The sequence below is a fragment of the Physella acuta genome, unplaced genomic scaffold, assembly GCF_028476545.2.
Source record: "Physella acuta isolate Inbredline_101_S28 unplaced genomic scaffold, ASM2847654v3 ptg000430l, whole genome shotgun sequence".
Lineage (NCBI taxonomy): Eukaryota > Metazoa > Mollusca > Gastropoda > Physidae > Physella > Physella acuta.
Genome location: NW_026731949.1, coordinates 163,182 through 179,897, shown reverse-complemented (window position 1 = coordinate 179,897; position 16,716 = coordinate 163,182). Strand labels below are relative to the sequence as shown.

The following is a 16,716-nucleotide window of genomic DNA, read 5'->3' as shown; positions in this document are numbered from 1 at the left end:
ACACACTCGCGCATACACGCGACACACACACGCACTGTAAACACTTCTATAACCTGTATATCTGCCCCATTAAAAAAAAGGCCGGACATTTCCGGCTAATGAAGCAGCACGACTCACCCACATCCTGGACCTACTTGACACGACAAAAACATCCGTGACAAAAAACTTGGCTAAACTTACACTCGGGATTTGCCCGCTCTCCCATCTTTTGAGGGGATTCCCTTCCCCCCTCCCCACCCCATCCCCCCATCATACCTCGTCTGCTGGTATAAATGTGGGACACGGCGACATACCACATCACACACGACCGACATCACCGGTAAATATTGTTTTGTTGGATGACAGACGACAGCATGTAGTTTGTGTTGTATGTTGGACAGTCATGGGATTTATTACGATAGGAAAGATTCCGTTTCGTGTTGTGTATTTTTTATTTGGCTTATTCCGATATTCTGTTGTATTGAGCTAAACTTGAGACCAGTTTGATGTCATGTTTTTTTCTGTGTGTATTTTACTTATTTTACTTTTCCTTTATTTGATACGGATACTCTGTGGTGTTAAGCTTTTAATTGGCTTACTTTAGTTTTTTACTTTATTTGATACGGATACTTTGTGGTGTTAAGCTCTCAACTAGCTTACTTTCGTTTTTTTACTCTATCGCCTAGTAATGGGACTCTACTGAGCTGGAAACAGTTTCACGTCATGCTGGGTTTTGTGGCCATCTGCCCAGTTAGGGCATGATGCCCAGTTGTGGCATTGTTGTGTTAATTAATTAATTAAGCAATTGTCTCATAAATTACTTTGTTGGAATTTTGTATTGATACAGTGGCGTAGCCTGGAATCGTTCATGGGAGGGGTTCAAATATTTTTTCCATATGTATAAAATCATATATATATATATATATATATATATATATATATATATATATATATATATATATAGGGGTGTGAGTCCATGGGAGGGGTTATAACCCCCACTAACCCCCCCCCCCTCTCCCATTGCCTACGCCACTGTATTGGTAAATGTTCTGATTTGACGCCATGCAAAGTTTCCAAGTGAGAAATTTTCCCCGCCTACAAATAAAGCGAGAATCATGTCGAGTCATGTTGACGTGTGTGTGTGACACGAGCATCATATCGAGTCATCTTGACGTGTGTGTGCCACGAGCATCATATCGAGTCGTCTTGACGCGTGTGTGTGCCACGCCATGATTCATGAGCACATTCAATGCTGAATTGTTTAGCGTCGCACTCCCTGCCCTAGCCTCGCTCATAGCTCATAGTACCCTGGGGATTTGGGGGGAGGGGGGGGGGGAATAAGTTAAGCCAGGCTACATCAGTTTTGTCTTTAATTATGGTGGAATGTAATTTCCTCATAAAACGCTGATTGATCAGACTTTCACTTGCAGTTGTGTTGGTTCAATTGACTCTGTCTTAAGTAGTTTTCCCCAATGCTAGTTAGTAGAAGTAGGTCATAGATCAATTTTCCCGGAGATCATTTATGTAATGTATGCAAATTGTCTGCGTGTGTGAGGTGGGGGGGGGAGACACAGGGGGGGAGTCACGCTGCCACCAGATACGCCCCTGATTATAAAATGACATTGTGAAGGCTCCATAGCAATGTTTTTATATCTGCATCGCTTTTTTGTCATTTCTTTCAGTAGCGACCACTTTTGATAGCTGAACTTTCACCTCCGACCTTTCACCTCCGACCACCATGGACAACACTATGCCAAACGAAGACGACAACACTAGCAATTCTGTAACGGTGAGTAGCTTTTTTTGACACCTTTAGTGACATCATCCAACATTGACACCTTTATTGACATCATCCAACATTGACACCTTCATTGACATCGTCCAACATTGACACCTTTATTGAAACCTTCATTGGCACTTTCATTGCAGATTTCAACAGACAGTGAAAACAGCATGCCAGAAAAAAGCAGACACTGCTGTATACGGAAACGTTGGGTAAGTTGTCCTCTCCGCCCCACCCCACTTGGTACCACCCCCACCCCTTTCTGCCTCTCCCGTACCCTCACTGCTGTTCTCATTTCTCCCCCTACCCATATTTATGATAGATATTTAAACGTTTACGTTTAAAGTTTTGTCTAGTAAATTGTATTAGTTTGTTGATTACCTTCTAGTAAGTTGTATTAGTTTGTTGATTACCTTCTAGTAAGTTGTATTAGTTTGTTGTCTAGTAAGTTGTATTAGTTTGTTGATTACCTTCTAGTAAGTTGTATTAGTCTATTGATTACCTTCTAGTAAGTTGTATTAGTTTGTTGTCTAGTAAGTTGCATTAGTTTATTGATTACCTTCTAGTAAGTTGTAAGTTGTATTAGTTTGTTGATTACCTTCTAGTACGTTGTATTAGTTTGTTGATTACCTTCTAGTAAGTTGTATTAGTTTGTTGATTACCTTCTAGTAAGTTGTATTAGTTTGTTGATTACCTTCTAGTACGTTGTATTAGTTTGTTGATTACCTTGTAGTACGTTGTATTAGTTTGTTGATTACCTTCTAGTAAGTTGTATTAGTTTATTGATTACCTTCTAGTAAGTTGTAAGTTGTATTAGTTTGTTGGTTACCTTTTAGTAAGTTGTATTATTTTGTTGATTACCTTCTAGTAAGTTGTATTAGTTTGTTGATTACCTTCTAGTAAGTTGTATTAGTTTGTTGATTACCTTCTAGTAAGTTGTATTAGTTTATTGATTACCTTCTAGTAAGTTGTATTAGTTTATTGATTACCTTCTAGTAAGTTGTATTAGTTTGTTGTCTATTAAGTTGTATTAGTTTGTTGTCTAGTAAGTTGTGCTAGTTTGTTGATTACCTTCTAGTAAGTTGTACTAGTTTGTTGATTATCATTTAGTAAGTTGTATTAGTTTGTTGATTACCTTCTAGTAAGTTGTATTAGCTTGTTGATTATCATTTAGTAAGTTGTACTAGTTTGTTGATTACCTTCTAGTAAGTTGTACTAGTTTGTTGATTACCTTCTAGTAAGTTGTACTAGTTTGTTGATTACCTTCTAGTAAGTTGTATTAGTTTGTTGATTACCTTCTAGTAAGTTGTACTAGTTTATTGATTACCTTCTAGTAAGTTGTATTAGTTTATTGATTACCTTCTAGTAAGTTGTATTAGTTTGTTGTCTAGTAAGTTGTATTAGTTTGTTGTCTAGTAAGTTGTACTAGTTTGTTGATTACCTTCTAGTAAGTTGTACTAGTTTGTTGATTACCTTCTAGTAAGTTGTACTAGTTTGTTGATTACCTTCTAGTAAGTTGTACTAGTTTGTTGATTACCTTCTAGTACGTTGTACTAGTTTGTTGATTACCTTCTAGTAAGTTGTACTAGTTTGTTGATTACCTTCTAGTAAGTTGTACTAGTTTGTTGATTACCTTCTAGTAAGTTGTATTAGTTTGTTGATTACCTTCTAGTAAGTTGTACTAGTTTATTGATTACCTTCTAGTAAGTTGTATTAGTTTATTGATTACCTTCTAGTAAGTTGTATTAGTTTGTTGTCTAGTAAGTTGTATTAGTTTGTTGTCTAGTAAGTTGTACTAGTTTGTTGATTACCTTCTAGTAAGTTGTACTAGTTTGTTGATTACCTTCTAGTAAGTTGTACTAGTTTGTTGATTATCTTCTAGTAAGTTGTACTAGTTTTTGATTACCTTCTAGTAAGTTGTACTAGTTTGTTGATTACCTTCTAGTAAGTTGTACTAGTTTATTGATTACCTTCTAGTAAGTTGTATTAGTTTATTGATTACCTTCTAGTAAGTTGTATTAGTTTGTTGTCTAGTAAGTTGTATTAGTTTGTTGTCTAGTAAGTTGTACTAGTTTGTTGATTACCTTCTAGTAAGTTGTACTAGTTTGTTGATTACCTTCTAGTACGTTGTATTAGTTTGTTGATTACCTTCTAGTAAGTTGTACTAGTTTGTTGATTACCTTCTAGTAAGTTGTACTAGTTTGTTGATTACCTTCTAGTACGTTGTATTAGTTTGTTGATTACCTTCTAGTAAGTTGTACTAGTTTGTTGATTACCTTCTAGTACGTTGTATTAGTTTGTTGATTACCTTCTAGTAAGTTGTACTAGTTTGTTGATTACCTTCTAGTACGTTGTATTAGTTTGTTGATTACCTTCTAGTAAGTTGTACTAGTTTGTTGATTACCTTCTAGTACGTTGTATTAGTTTGTTGATTACCTTCTAGTAAGTTGTACTAGTTTGTAGATTACTACTCTCGTGATACCACAAAGTGTAAACATTCCTTCTCTTACCTCCGCAGATTGTTTTATCTATTGTGCTTGGTCTCGCCGCTGTTGTAGGATTCTCCTTTGCTATTTTCAAAGAAGTCTAGTAAGTGACACACATTTTTATTATTGAATAAATTATACCTGGTACATGGTATTTTATTTTAAATAATTAGCTAGTTGTATCGGTTGCTTTTACACAAAGGATAATTACTTTAACTATAGATTAATTTACCTTTTGGGGGTTTTTTTTAAACCACAAAGAAAACACTCAAGTATCATGCATGAGTTCGATGTTTATCTGTCGTGTCCATCCATTTGATGTTTACCTGTATTGTCCATCCATTTGATGTGTACCTGTATTGTCCATCCATTTGGTGTGTATCTGTACTGTCCATCCATTTGATGTGTACATGTATTGTCCATCCATTTGTTGTGTACCTGTATTGTCCATCCATTTGGTGTACCTGTATTGTCCATCCATTTGTTGTGTACCTGTATTGTCCATCCATTTGATGTGTACATGTATTGTCCATCCATTTGATGTGTACCTGTATTGTCCATCCATTTGACGTGTACATGTATTGTCCATCCATTTGTTGTGTACCTGTACTGTCCATCCATTTGATGTGTACCTGTATTGTCCATCCATTTGACGTGTACATGTATTGTCCATCCATTTGTTGTGTACCTGTACTGTCCATCCATTTGACGTGTACCTGTATTGTCCATCCATTTGATGTTTTTCTAATCAATCTGAGCGATGACTGTCTGTCCCTGTTACATCCGTTGTTCTAACGTCCCAATATCTTCCACCTCTCCCCCAGCACGCCCGACCCCCCCTTCTACCAGAGGCGTGGCGGCACCAGACAGAATACCCTGCTGGACCAGTACCAGAGTTTTTTCCGCGAGGTGCCCCAGGCCGGCCTGACCGTCAACGACGTGGTCAGTGAACCGTACGAGGTGCCGGAGACTGACACGACCGGCAACGATACCTGCAGCTTACAGTGTGCCAGCCGTAAGTCGGGGATTTTTTCCTTGGGAGGGGGGTTGGGCTGGGAATTGAGGATGCTGAAATTTAAACTTGTGTTGCTACGTTTATCGACAGTGTTTATTTTAGGCATCTTTTCTAGAGCACCACCCCCCTCCCCAACCCCACTGAGCAAGTCCACCGCTTACACACTACCCACCCCCACCCCATTGCATACAGAATAAAAAATTATATAGAAAATCTTTACCTTTTTATCTCCTCCTGAAAGTTTCAAAAGGCCCCTCTCCCCCTTTTTTAAAGAACCAATGTTTACTAAAGACGAATCAACAATGCTAATGCCTAGCGTCCAATTTGTTTACTAAAGACGAATCAACAATGCTAATGCCCAGCGTCCAATTTGTTTACTAAAGACAAATCAACAATGCTAATGCCCAGCGTCCAATTTGTTTACTAGCAGTTTGTGGCACGTCCAATAAAACTGTTGACCTTTGACCCCCTCAGGGCCCTCACTGACGTCATCGCTGGACGAGCCAAGGGTTGGCAGGTTGGCCGATTTTGACGTCAAATCCAAGAGCAGACGTACGTTTCACGGATGTTGTGAGTCGTAAGTACACGTGTACACGTACACACATATCTAGGTCGTACACATGTAGGTCGTACACATGTAGGTCGTACACTTGTAGGTCGTACACTTGTAGGTCGTACACTCATCTCTAGGTCGCATGTTTGTATAGTAGGTGACATGTTGAAACGGATGATGTGAATGTTGAAACTAATGATGTGAATGTTGAAACTGATGATGTGAATGTTGAAACTAATGATGTGAATGTTGAAACTGATGATGTGAATGTTGAAACTGATGATGTGAATGTTGAAACTGATGATGTGAATGTTGAAACTGATGATGTGAATGTTGAAACTGATGATGTGAATGTTGAAACTGATGATGTGAATGTTGAAACTGATGATGTGACGTGTTGAGACTAGTGATGTGAATGTTGAAATTGATGATATGAATGTTGAGACTGATGATGTAACATTTTGAAACTGATTATGTGACATGTTGAAAGGAATGATGTTAACATTGTGTAGTGATTGCCATGTTAAAACTAATGATGTTAACATTGTGTAGTGGTTGACATGTTAAAACAAATGATGTTAACATTGTGTAGTGGTTGACATGTTAAAACAAATGATGTTAACATTGTGTACTGGTTGACATGTTAAAACAAATGATGTTAACATTGTGTAGTGGTTGACATGTTGAAACAAATGATGTTAACATTGTGTAGTGGTTGACATGTTGAAACAAATGATGTTAACACTACGATAAACACGCTCTGATTACATGCAATACATTGTTTGCTTGCAGCTACCAGGACTACTCTGCTCCACCTACACTTTACACGCCTTCAAACAAGAGAGTCAAGCTGGTCCAATTTAAGACCCGGAAGCAGTTTTTTCTCCAGGACGTCTGCAGGTAATTGATTGGTCAAACAGATCACGTGACATTATGTTTCTGTTGTATGGCAGGTAGTTGATTGGTTCATTTGGCGAGACAGATCACGTGACATTATGTTTATGTTGTATGGCCAGTCGTCTTGACCTACACATGGGGTGGAAGGGGAAGTGGCGGGGGCTTTAAATATAAAACAGCCTAAAGTATGTTACATTGAACACACTGAACACACCCACACAGTTTTTAATCCGGTTTGCTAAGACTGTGACGTCAATGTGACACTTGACCTCATGAAAATATCACTTCCGTGTCCTCCATCACTTCAAAGTTTCCCACCTTTTAGACAGAGATATTTTTAAAGTGCCCCCCTCTTCCCACCCCCCCCCCCTTTTCTATACGTCTTTATTTCAATAGTATTTTTACCCTCTATAATAAAATAACCAGGTCACATGACAACAACTATAAAGACAACGTTAAACAGTCGATTCATCCTACACACCATCTACTGTTTATTAGTATTAGATATCAATTTGATCTTGTATATGATCTAACAAAGGGAGGTGTGGGGGCGGCTACATCAACATATATACCGTTAGGAAACCAATCAATCGCTGTATACCTGATTTATTAAATTACTTAACTAAGATAATATTACTTTAGTAGACTACATTTCTAATTAACAACTAGAAAACTACATTAGACCTACATTAGACCCACATTAGACCTACTACTTTATGTAATTACAACACTAACACAACATTTCTTGGCCGTTAATTACTAAATAAACACTATCATAATAAAACCATTACAATTACAGGACCAGTACATAACTCAATATGAACCTACTTCTAATTGACAACCCTCTGCAGAACTACTCCACACAACCACCCCATGACTCACCCAATTGCACGCCTACACAACCACCCCATTACACCCCCTACACAACCACCCCATTACCCCCCTACTCAACCACCCCATTACACCCCCCCTTCACAACTACCCCCATGACTCACCTAATTACACCCCCTACACAACCACCCCCATGACTTACCCCATTACATCTCCCCCCCCCCCGCCCTAACACAACCACCCCCACCTACATCATCATGTTGCTCCCCCCCCTACACCCCACCCCCACCTACATCAACATGTTCCTCCCCCCCCCCTACACCCCCACCCCAATACACCCCCTACACCCCCACCCCCACCTACATCAACATGTTCCTCCGCCCCTACACCCCCACCCCAATACACCCCCTACACCCCCACCCCAATACCCCCCTTCACCCCCACCCCCACCTACATCAACATGTTCCTCCCCCCCCCCTACACCCCCACCCCCACCTACATCATCACGTTCCTCCCCTCCCCAGGCACGTACAGGGCTGTCAGCGCGGCTGTCGCTGTAAGCAGCAGAACATCACGACGGTGGCCGTGGTGGTGGACGACGACGGCCAATATGGCGACTACCCCAGCGAGGAGGATCAGCTTGTCTACCGTCGTGCCAGACTCGAGTTCGTCACATACCCGGGCTGGTGCAAGTGTTTCAATTCATCCTAGACGTGTGCAAGTGTTTCAACTCATCCTAGACGTGTGCAAGTGTTTCAACTCATCCTAGACGTGTGCAAGTGTTTCAACTCATCCTAGACGTGTGCAAGTGTTTCAATTCATCCTAGACGTCTGCAAGTGTTTCAACTCATCCTAGACGTGTGCAAGTGTTTCAATTCATCCTAGACGTCTGCAAGTGTTTCAATTTATCCTAGACGTCTGCAAGTGTTTCAATTCATCCTAGACGTGTGCAAGTGTTTCAACTCATCCTAGACGTGTGCAAGTGTTTCAACTCATCCTAGACGTGTGCAAGTGTTTCAACTCATCCTAGACGTGTGCAAGTGTTTCAACTCATCCTAGACGTGTGCAAGTGTTTCAACTCATCCTAGACGTCTGCAAGTGTTTCAACTCATCCTAGACGTGTGCAAGTGCTTCAATTCATCCTAGACGTGTGCAAGTGTTTCAATTCATCCTAGACGTCTGCAAGTGGTTCAATTCATCCTAGACGTGTGCAAGTGTTTCAACTCATCCTAGACGTCTGCAAGTGTTTCAACTCATCCTAGACGTGTGCAAGTGTTTCAACTCATCCTAGACGTCTGCAAGTGGTTCAATTCATCCTAGACGTGTGCAAGTGTTTCAACTCATCCTAGACGTCTGCAAGTGCTTCAACTTATAGACAGGCCCACCCCCAACCCACCCCCAACCCACCCTAGACCAGTGCAAGTGATACAACTTTTGACAGTCCCACCCCCAACCCACCCCCAACCCACCCTAGACCAGTGCAAGTGCTTCAACTTATAGACAGGCCCACCCCCAACCCACCCTAGACCAGTGCAAGTGATACAACTTATAGACAGTCCCACCCCCAACCCACCCTAGACCAGTGCAAGTGGTTCAACTTATAGACAGCCCCACCCCCAACCCACCCTAGACCAGTGCAAGTGGTTCAACTTATAGACAGCCCCACCCCCAACCCACCCTAGACCAGTGCAAGTGGTTCAACTTATAGACAGCCCCACCCCCAACCCACTCTAGTCTACCCAAGCATTCAACCCAGTCAATGTCTTGGTTAATTTATTCACTGATTAGGTACTGTACCAAGATGTTTGATTGGTTTATTTATTAATTAGGTACTGTACCAAGATGTTTGATTGGTTTATTTATTAATTAGGTACTGTACCAAGATGTTTGATTGGTTTATCCACTGATTAGGTATTGTATAAATAGTTGAACACTTGATGACAACTATTGGACACTGGAGCTGACTAGTAAAGCTGTAGGTTGATCAATTCAGTTTAGTCAACTGTTTTTGTTACTGAACTTTGTTGTGTATTTGCTGGTACTCAGCTAGTTTTTTGAACTGACATACCAAGCTGACAGATGACAGTGACAGTTGGCAAATTGTCAGCAGCATTTATAAAACAGTTTGCCAGACCAAATAGACGACAGTAACATCTAAAGCTAGCAGTTGGCACATTGTTGACATGACACTGACACTGACAGTTACAGCAATAGATTGACGACATGACAGATGGCAGAGACAGACATAGATCACGTGACAACAACACGTGAGGTAAAGATCCGGTGAACACACGTGTCGATTGATGACCTAGATATCTCAACCAGACGAACACGGATGTTGAGCCAGAAACTTCAAGTTTGTCCCTACCCTTAAGGGCACGTACATACACGGGTCAAGATGCTAGTCATCACCACAGGGGTTGTACGCACGGTATTGAAGTATACTGTGTACATGAATTTACAAGTGTATCACTTCACAAGGACCACCGTCGTAGCTTGTGTGAACAAAAGGACATAGGGACTTAAGACACCACGAGTTAGGACATCATGACTTAGGACATCAGGACTTAGGACATCATGACTTAGGACATCATGACTTAGGACATCATGACTTAGGGCATCAGTACTTATGACACCAGGACCTACCAGAAATAAGAATAATGTCGGTTCTTTGTAAAATATTATTATTGAGTGTGTTAACCATCATCATTTTCCTTTTTTAAATTAAACATCGCTGCTCATCAGAAGCTCAAAGACGGCATATAATATTATTTATATTATTTTATTTTATCTATTTATTTATTGTTCCGTATGAAAATATGTTATTGTAACTTAGGGCTTTTTATGTTCTATTATTTATTTATTTATAGTTCCGTATGAAAATATGTTATTGTAACTTAGGGCTTTTTATGTTCTATTAATTATTTATTTATTGTTCCGTATGAAAATATGTTATTGTAACTTAGGGCTTTTTATGTTCTATTATTTATTTATTTATTGTTCCGTATGAAAATATGTTATTGTAACTTAGGGCTTTTTATGTTCTATTGTTTGACTGCCTTTTTTAAAACGTGGCTTCTTATTTGTATTAAATAAAAACAATCAGCCCTCTGTCCTCTAGCCCGATTCCCCTCCCCCTCCCCACAGTAACCCGCTGGCTGCGACATTAGACAAATGTCATGTACCTATTGGTATATACTGGCCGACTATTGTGAAAAAAAAAACAATTAACGGAAATCGCAGTGCTGTCCCTTTAAACCCTCTCAACTCTGCACTACTTTAAAAAAAAAGTATACATTTTTAAAATGCTGATATTGTGTTCATACAATGCAGAATTTGTGTTGATATGTTGATATGATTTGTGTTGATATGTTGATATGATTTGTGTTGATATGTTGATATGATTTGTGTTGATATGTTGATATGATTTGTGTTGATATGTTGATATGATTTGTGTTGATATGTTGATATGATATGTTGTTACTATGCTGATGTTGTAAATATGTACAAACGACTTGCCCAGCTGAAGGATGGCAATCACTTATTTGCAATATTATGTAGCAAATATAGTGCAGCTAGCTTAATGTCGATAATATTTCACATTGTTATTTAAAATTTAATATGTACATATTTTTTTCTTATAATTTAACTAGAATGTTAACTATTCATTTTTGTATTTTTAAAATAAAATAATTATTTTCTAATTTTGCCTTTTTTAAAAATCTGTTTGAACAGTGTTGTGTAACGGGTTGAACGTGTGTAGGGGGGGGTACATTTATGTACATGTATGTAGACTTACATTGTAAGCAGGCCTACTCACCTTTATGTACATGTATGTAAACTTACATTGTAAGAAGGCCTACTCACCTTTATGTACATGTATGTAGACTTACATTGTAAGAAGGCCTACTCACCTTTATGTACATGTATGTAGACTTACATTGTAAGAAGGCCTACTCACCTTTATGTACATGTATGTAGACTTACATTGTAAGAAGGCCTACTCACCTTTATGTACATGTATGTAGACTTACATTGTAAGAAGGCCTACTCACCTTTATGTACATGTATGTAGACTTACATTGTAAGAGGGCCTACTCACCTTTATGTACATGTATGTAGACTTACATTGTAAGAAGGCCTACTCACCTTTATGTACATGTATGTAGACTTACATTGTAAGCAGACCTACTCACCTACGTGGTACAGTGTGGGGTACATGTATGTAGACTTACATTGTAAGCAGGCCTACTCACCTACGTGGTACGGTGTGGGTACCATCAGTCATCTCAGCTGTGTTTACATCGCGTCTGATTCACACTTTTTTTAACCACACAGCACAAGAAACACCATCACCATCACCATCACTAATCCATAACAAAACGTATCGCTTAATTTGTTAGCCCCTTATCTTCTACTCTGTCAGTACAACAGTCTTATACAAGACACAGAAAAAAGCCCCCCTCCCCAGTACGAGTCACGACTCCTGATACAAAAGGCTACGTTCACTAATGATCCAGCATATAGACCTTGGACACTTTTTGAAAAGGGCTGGTATCTTCCAAGTGACACCTACACCTCGGACTGATTTAATGTTTACATTTATTTAAAGTATCCCTCATCACTTGGTAGTATCATTAAAAGTCTCAAATTAATATTCTACGGCCAAGCTTTTTTAAAAATTGAAATTTGATTACAGATTTACATTTATATCGCTGAGCAGGAATAACACATACACTAGAATTAGTACCAAGCTTAAAATATATTTTTTTTGCACCTAGATAAAAAGCTTGGGCTCGTCCGGGATTTGAACCCGGGACCTCTCGCACCCAAAGCGAGAATCATACCCCTAGACCAACGAGCCGTTGTACAAGCGATCACATTTAAATTTTTATTCTAATACCTACGAAGTTGTAGGTTTTTATTTGTAGTCATAGCAGTTTAAAATGTATAAAACTTGCCAGTTTGCTTTTGTTATTGTTTTTATTATTATTGTTGAATATTCTTAAAAATAAACTATTAATTATTTCGATTGTTTTCAAATTTATTCCATTAAAGAATAAAATTATAGTAGAAAATGTTAACTAAAAATTGTATCTCTAAAATTACAACAATTATATAAGCTTATTTATAAGCTTATTTATTAAGTAAGATGGTTGATCTAGTTTTATTTAACCTACTTTGCTTGTTTTCAATTTTTTTTTATCCATATGTTTGCGTGTCATATTAGGCCTACTTGTTATAACAGTAAAAGTAAGAGCCCCGCATTTTATTTAGTAAACGTTATAAACACGCATAAATTTACATTTGCTGCTTATTCCTACATACAGATATAGACTATATTTAATACTAAAACCCTTGGATCAATTTTAAAAACTTATTAGAATGGCATCGATTGGAGAACTTCAACAAACGATTGCTGAGCTGAGGGAGAAACTCGAAAGAGAAACCAGAAAGGTTCATGAAATGACCGATGTAATCAAACGACAGCCTATCTCAGAAATGAGTGCAGAGGTTGTCGACTCAAATCCTTATAGGTGAGCGAAAGGCCAATAATAGTCAGGGCTAAGTAAAATAAAGTAAAAGTTTAGATCTAGAGTAAAGTTCCACGCGCGGTCACACATAGCGGAAAATTCCAAATTCCCGATTTTCATCGGGCGCTATTTTATAACCGTTTCACACAGAAACAAACCGAAAGCACTGTATTACTCCGCTGCCATTCTACTGTAATATGTATGAGTCATTTTGTATTCCTACGCATAGTATTTAAGATATTCATGTTTTAGTGACGTCCCTCCTTGCGATATTTTTTTTCCCTTTTTTTTTTGCCTGCGTACGCAAGAACCTGCTTGCCAACGAGCGTATTGTATACGTTTTGATCCAATTTTAATAATTGAAATAAATATTTTACACACTTAAACGTGTTGTTGATTGTATTATTAATTAATAGATTGCAAAAATAATAATTAAAAACATGTTAATTAAATTAATTAAAGACATTAAAAGTTGACCCAGTGATGACTCAAGGGACGCAACTATAATAATCATAACAAAGGGACGTAACAACCACTAAAAGACATAACGTAACATTTGCTTAGATATGCTTGTATGTAGAGACACAAACTAGATTTAGAATAAGTAGATGATCGAAATAATTTAAAACAGCAGAAAAAAATAGAAAGTATACAGATTCTAGGCTTAGTTTGAAATATAGAGCATCTAGAACTAGGCTAGTCTAGCTCAAGTCGTTGGTTACGCAGCGATGTGAAACCACCGTAATCGACACCCAAGCTGCGGCCACCCCTATTTACCTATCAGGTTGCTTTATTAGCCTTATCTATCGTATGTACAGTGTCCCGCATATATTGTAGAAGCTATTTATAGTTAACCTAGTTATAAAAAGCTTTGATTGGTTGGTTTTATTCATCTCATCCGGGACCTAGTGTTTTTCATAGGGGGAACTAGAACCGCCTACGACGTCATACCTCGAAACTTTAAAATTTAAAAACTCGACTTCCAGAAGGAGAAAAACAAAAGAATTTGACCTGGATATATTTAGAAATGGACAGGTTTACAGCAGATATCGGTAGTTTCGTATAAAACATCAAAACAAATATTGTACGAAGCGATAAACAGGCGATGATCGCACCGGTGTTTTAACCGCGCGTGGAACTTTACTCTAGGTAAAACCTTAGTTTAACCACGTCGGAAATTATGGGGTAGGGTAGGCTTATTCAGGCTTATTGTATGTGGGTGTAGGGAAATTGCAAAGTGGCGAGGCGGGAAAATGCGAGAAGGGCGCGAAAATGGTCGGTCACGTGACATTTTGTCTTGCATATTACCACAACCCGATACTTACGCTGGGTGGTGTTAAAATGCGAAGATTTCTGGGAAAAATTTAGCGCACTCGATTTACAGTGGTATTTGGTGCAGACTTCAAAGACGTTTCATTTACATTGTTAAAACTTCAGATTTTTCCGTCGCTAAACATACTCACTGATGATTTGTGAACTGCTCCCATCTTTTGTGTCGACTTAAAATACCAACTTGTTCGAAACCGCCCGAAATACGGCAGACGATAGATCAACTTCTTTCTTTTGTGTTGAACGCCGAGGCTGCCTAATTTACCGTCTTTGAAGATCACCGTGCCCGAATCCGCTGCCGCCGCAAACATATTTTGTATTGTTGCATAGAAATGTGTGATAAAAGAATTTTAGACGGTATTTCGCGTTTTAGAAAACTGTTTTAATAAATTGTAATAGGAATTGATTAAAATACTCTATTCTGACAGAAATTAGACACAATTTTGTGAAAATATCGATGTTTTAAAAAAAAATTCAACTGCAATTTTGAAGGGGGTTGTAGGCTGAGGTGTGACGTCATTTTAGTGGGGGGGTCTAGATTTTTGTGAAAATGTGTGACAGGGGGGAGGGGGCGTAATAATCATCAAAAAAAGCGTGATGTACGTCATTTATGGATGACCCCTTTTAGCTATTAAATGGTAGTTTTGTCGATAGCGGACTTTATTCAGATTATCTATAAACGCACATTTTTTTTCCATTCTGTTCATATTCGTGTTCTGTGTTAGCACAGTATAAATGGGAGTCTAATGAACTGGGTTGGATGTACTATGTGTGAAAGATGGTGTGACGAGGTGTGTTTGCGTAATGCTAGGACTGTTTCAAAAGATTTTGTTTGTAATTAAAATTACTTAATAAAAAATAATTACACTTTTTAGAATTGTTTATACTTTTACACTTTTTGCAAGTACAACAATCCATGAATACATGTTGCAGAATATATCTGCTGCTGACAAGATTATACCAATTCACAATGACCCAGATCTCGTTTGTATAAACATGTGCGGGCTAGATTTTTAAAATTAATGTCGACTGAGACGGGATTTTCCTCTCGCTAACGAGAGCGGGCGATGTCAGTAGCACAGCAACGATGTTAGGATTTTTTAATAGATAGATCTAGATATAGATCCATCTATCTTCTTTGTATCTATATATATAATAAAATCTAGATAAAAAATAACAACATAAAACATTCGTGTTAAAGGGTATGCCTACATGCTTGTTTATTTTAAAACAAAAAAAAAATAATTTAAATAAATAAAGATGAATAAAAGCATGAAAAAAAACTTTTTTTTCGCAAAAGGTGTCTCGCTATTTACCCTCAATTCCGCAGGTATGTCTTGCATTTTCCCGCCTCGCCATTTCGCTTTTTGCGTCTCACAATTTCCCAACACCCAATGTTTCTTGAGTTTAGGTTTATTATTTATTCGACCATTGAAAATGAAATATAAAAAAGTGAAAGTCGATTGTAGTAAATTAATGTTTTTATTTTTTAAGTTTTATCGACAACATGAAACAGAAATAAATATAGAATTTAGATTTAAAAAAAAATTAGTAGGCCTAGATCTAAAAAATAAAAAAATATAGGCTAGGCCTAGCTTATATAAATAATAAAATCAAATGTAATAATTTGTTTAATGTTTTTGGCTTGCAGCTGATTTACGACCATTAATTAGGCCTAATAATTGGATCTAGCTGGTTGCAAAGAATTGCACACCAAGTGAACGCCAAATTAATTGTGCATAATAGTGCTCAATATTATTAGTACTTTATAAATTTACATTAGTTTTTAGAGAAATCGGAAATAGCGTAAATTACTATTTCCTGTCGACGGAAATTACTCAAAATTTGATAGAAGGCAGAGAATTAGATCTTTTACTTACTTGTGAAATTTCATTTATCTATCTGAAATAGTACTCAAGTTATAGGCTTTTGAAAAGTTCAAAGTGAAAAAAGTACCACTTCCGGTTATCGGAAATTGCTCAAAAGTTTATACGGATCTACAATTTTGATAAAATACTTATATATGAAATTTCATCAACCAGCTGTAACAGTACTCAACTTATCGTGTTTACACACATACTGACAAGATTGCAAAATTATGTTTTTCCGTATCAGTGAGGTGTAAAATGTCGAGATTTGTAAGAATCTCGATTTTTTTTTTTTTTTTGGATGATTACAAGACTTTCTCTTTGTATATACAAGAAAGTAAAAAAGAGGTCGAAATTTGTATGGCTGATCATTCTTTCATTAACTAACAATTTTAAATACTTTTAACACATTTACACGGTCAGTCACCCAACCACAACAAA

At 37.7% G+C, this 16,716-nt stretch overlaps 2 protein-coding genes and 1 non-coding gene across 3 annotated transcripts in view; 2 read left to right on the top strand and 1 right to left on the bottom strand.

Moving 5' to 3' along the window:
- The first annotated feature begins 1,932 nt into the window (after positions 1–1,932).
- LOC131942866 (uncharacterized) lies at positions 1,933–8,260 on the top strand. Its single transcript, XM_059302826.1, has 6 exons — positions 1,933–1,974; positions 4,281–4,351; positions 5,073–5,263; positions 5,738–5,840; positions 6,609–6,716; positions 8,069–8,260. Exons 1-6 carry the CDS (start codon positions 1,933–1,935, stop codon positions 8,253–8,255), a joined length of 702 nt encoding a protein of 233 aa, XP_059158809.1. The 3' UTR covers positions 8,256–8,260.
- A 4,076-nt stretch (positions 8,261–12,336) lies between these two features.
- On the bottom strand, positions 12,337–12,408 carry Trnap-ugg (transfer RNA proline (anticodon UGG)). The gene has a single exon. It is a non-coding gene; the product is annotated as a tRNA-Pro (tRNA).
- Positions 12,409–12,783: 375 nt separating this feature from the next.
- Positions 12,784–16,716, top strand: part of LOC131942878 (ubiquitin-like modifier-activating enzyme 5) — a 28,910-nt gene continuing 24,977 nt past the window's right edge. The window contains exon 1 of the mRNA XM_059302840.1: positions 12,784–13,081. Within this exon, the coding sequence (XP_059158823.1) occupies positions 12,930–13,081 (152 nt within the window). The 5' untranslated portion in view covers positions 12,784–12,929. The remainder of the gene's footprint in view (positions 13,082–16,716) is intronic.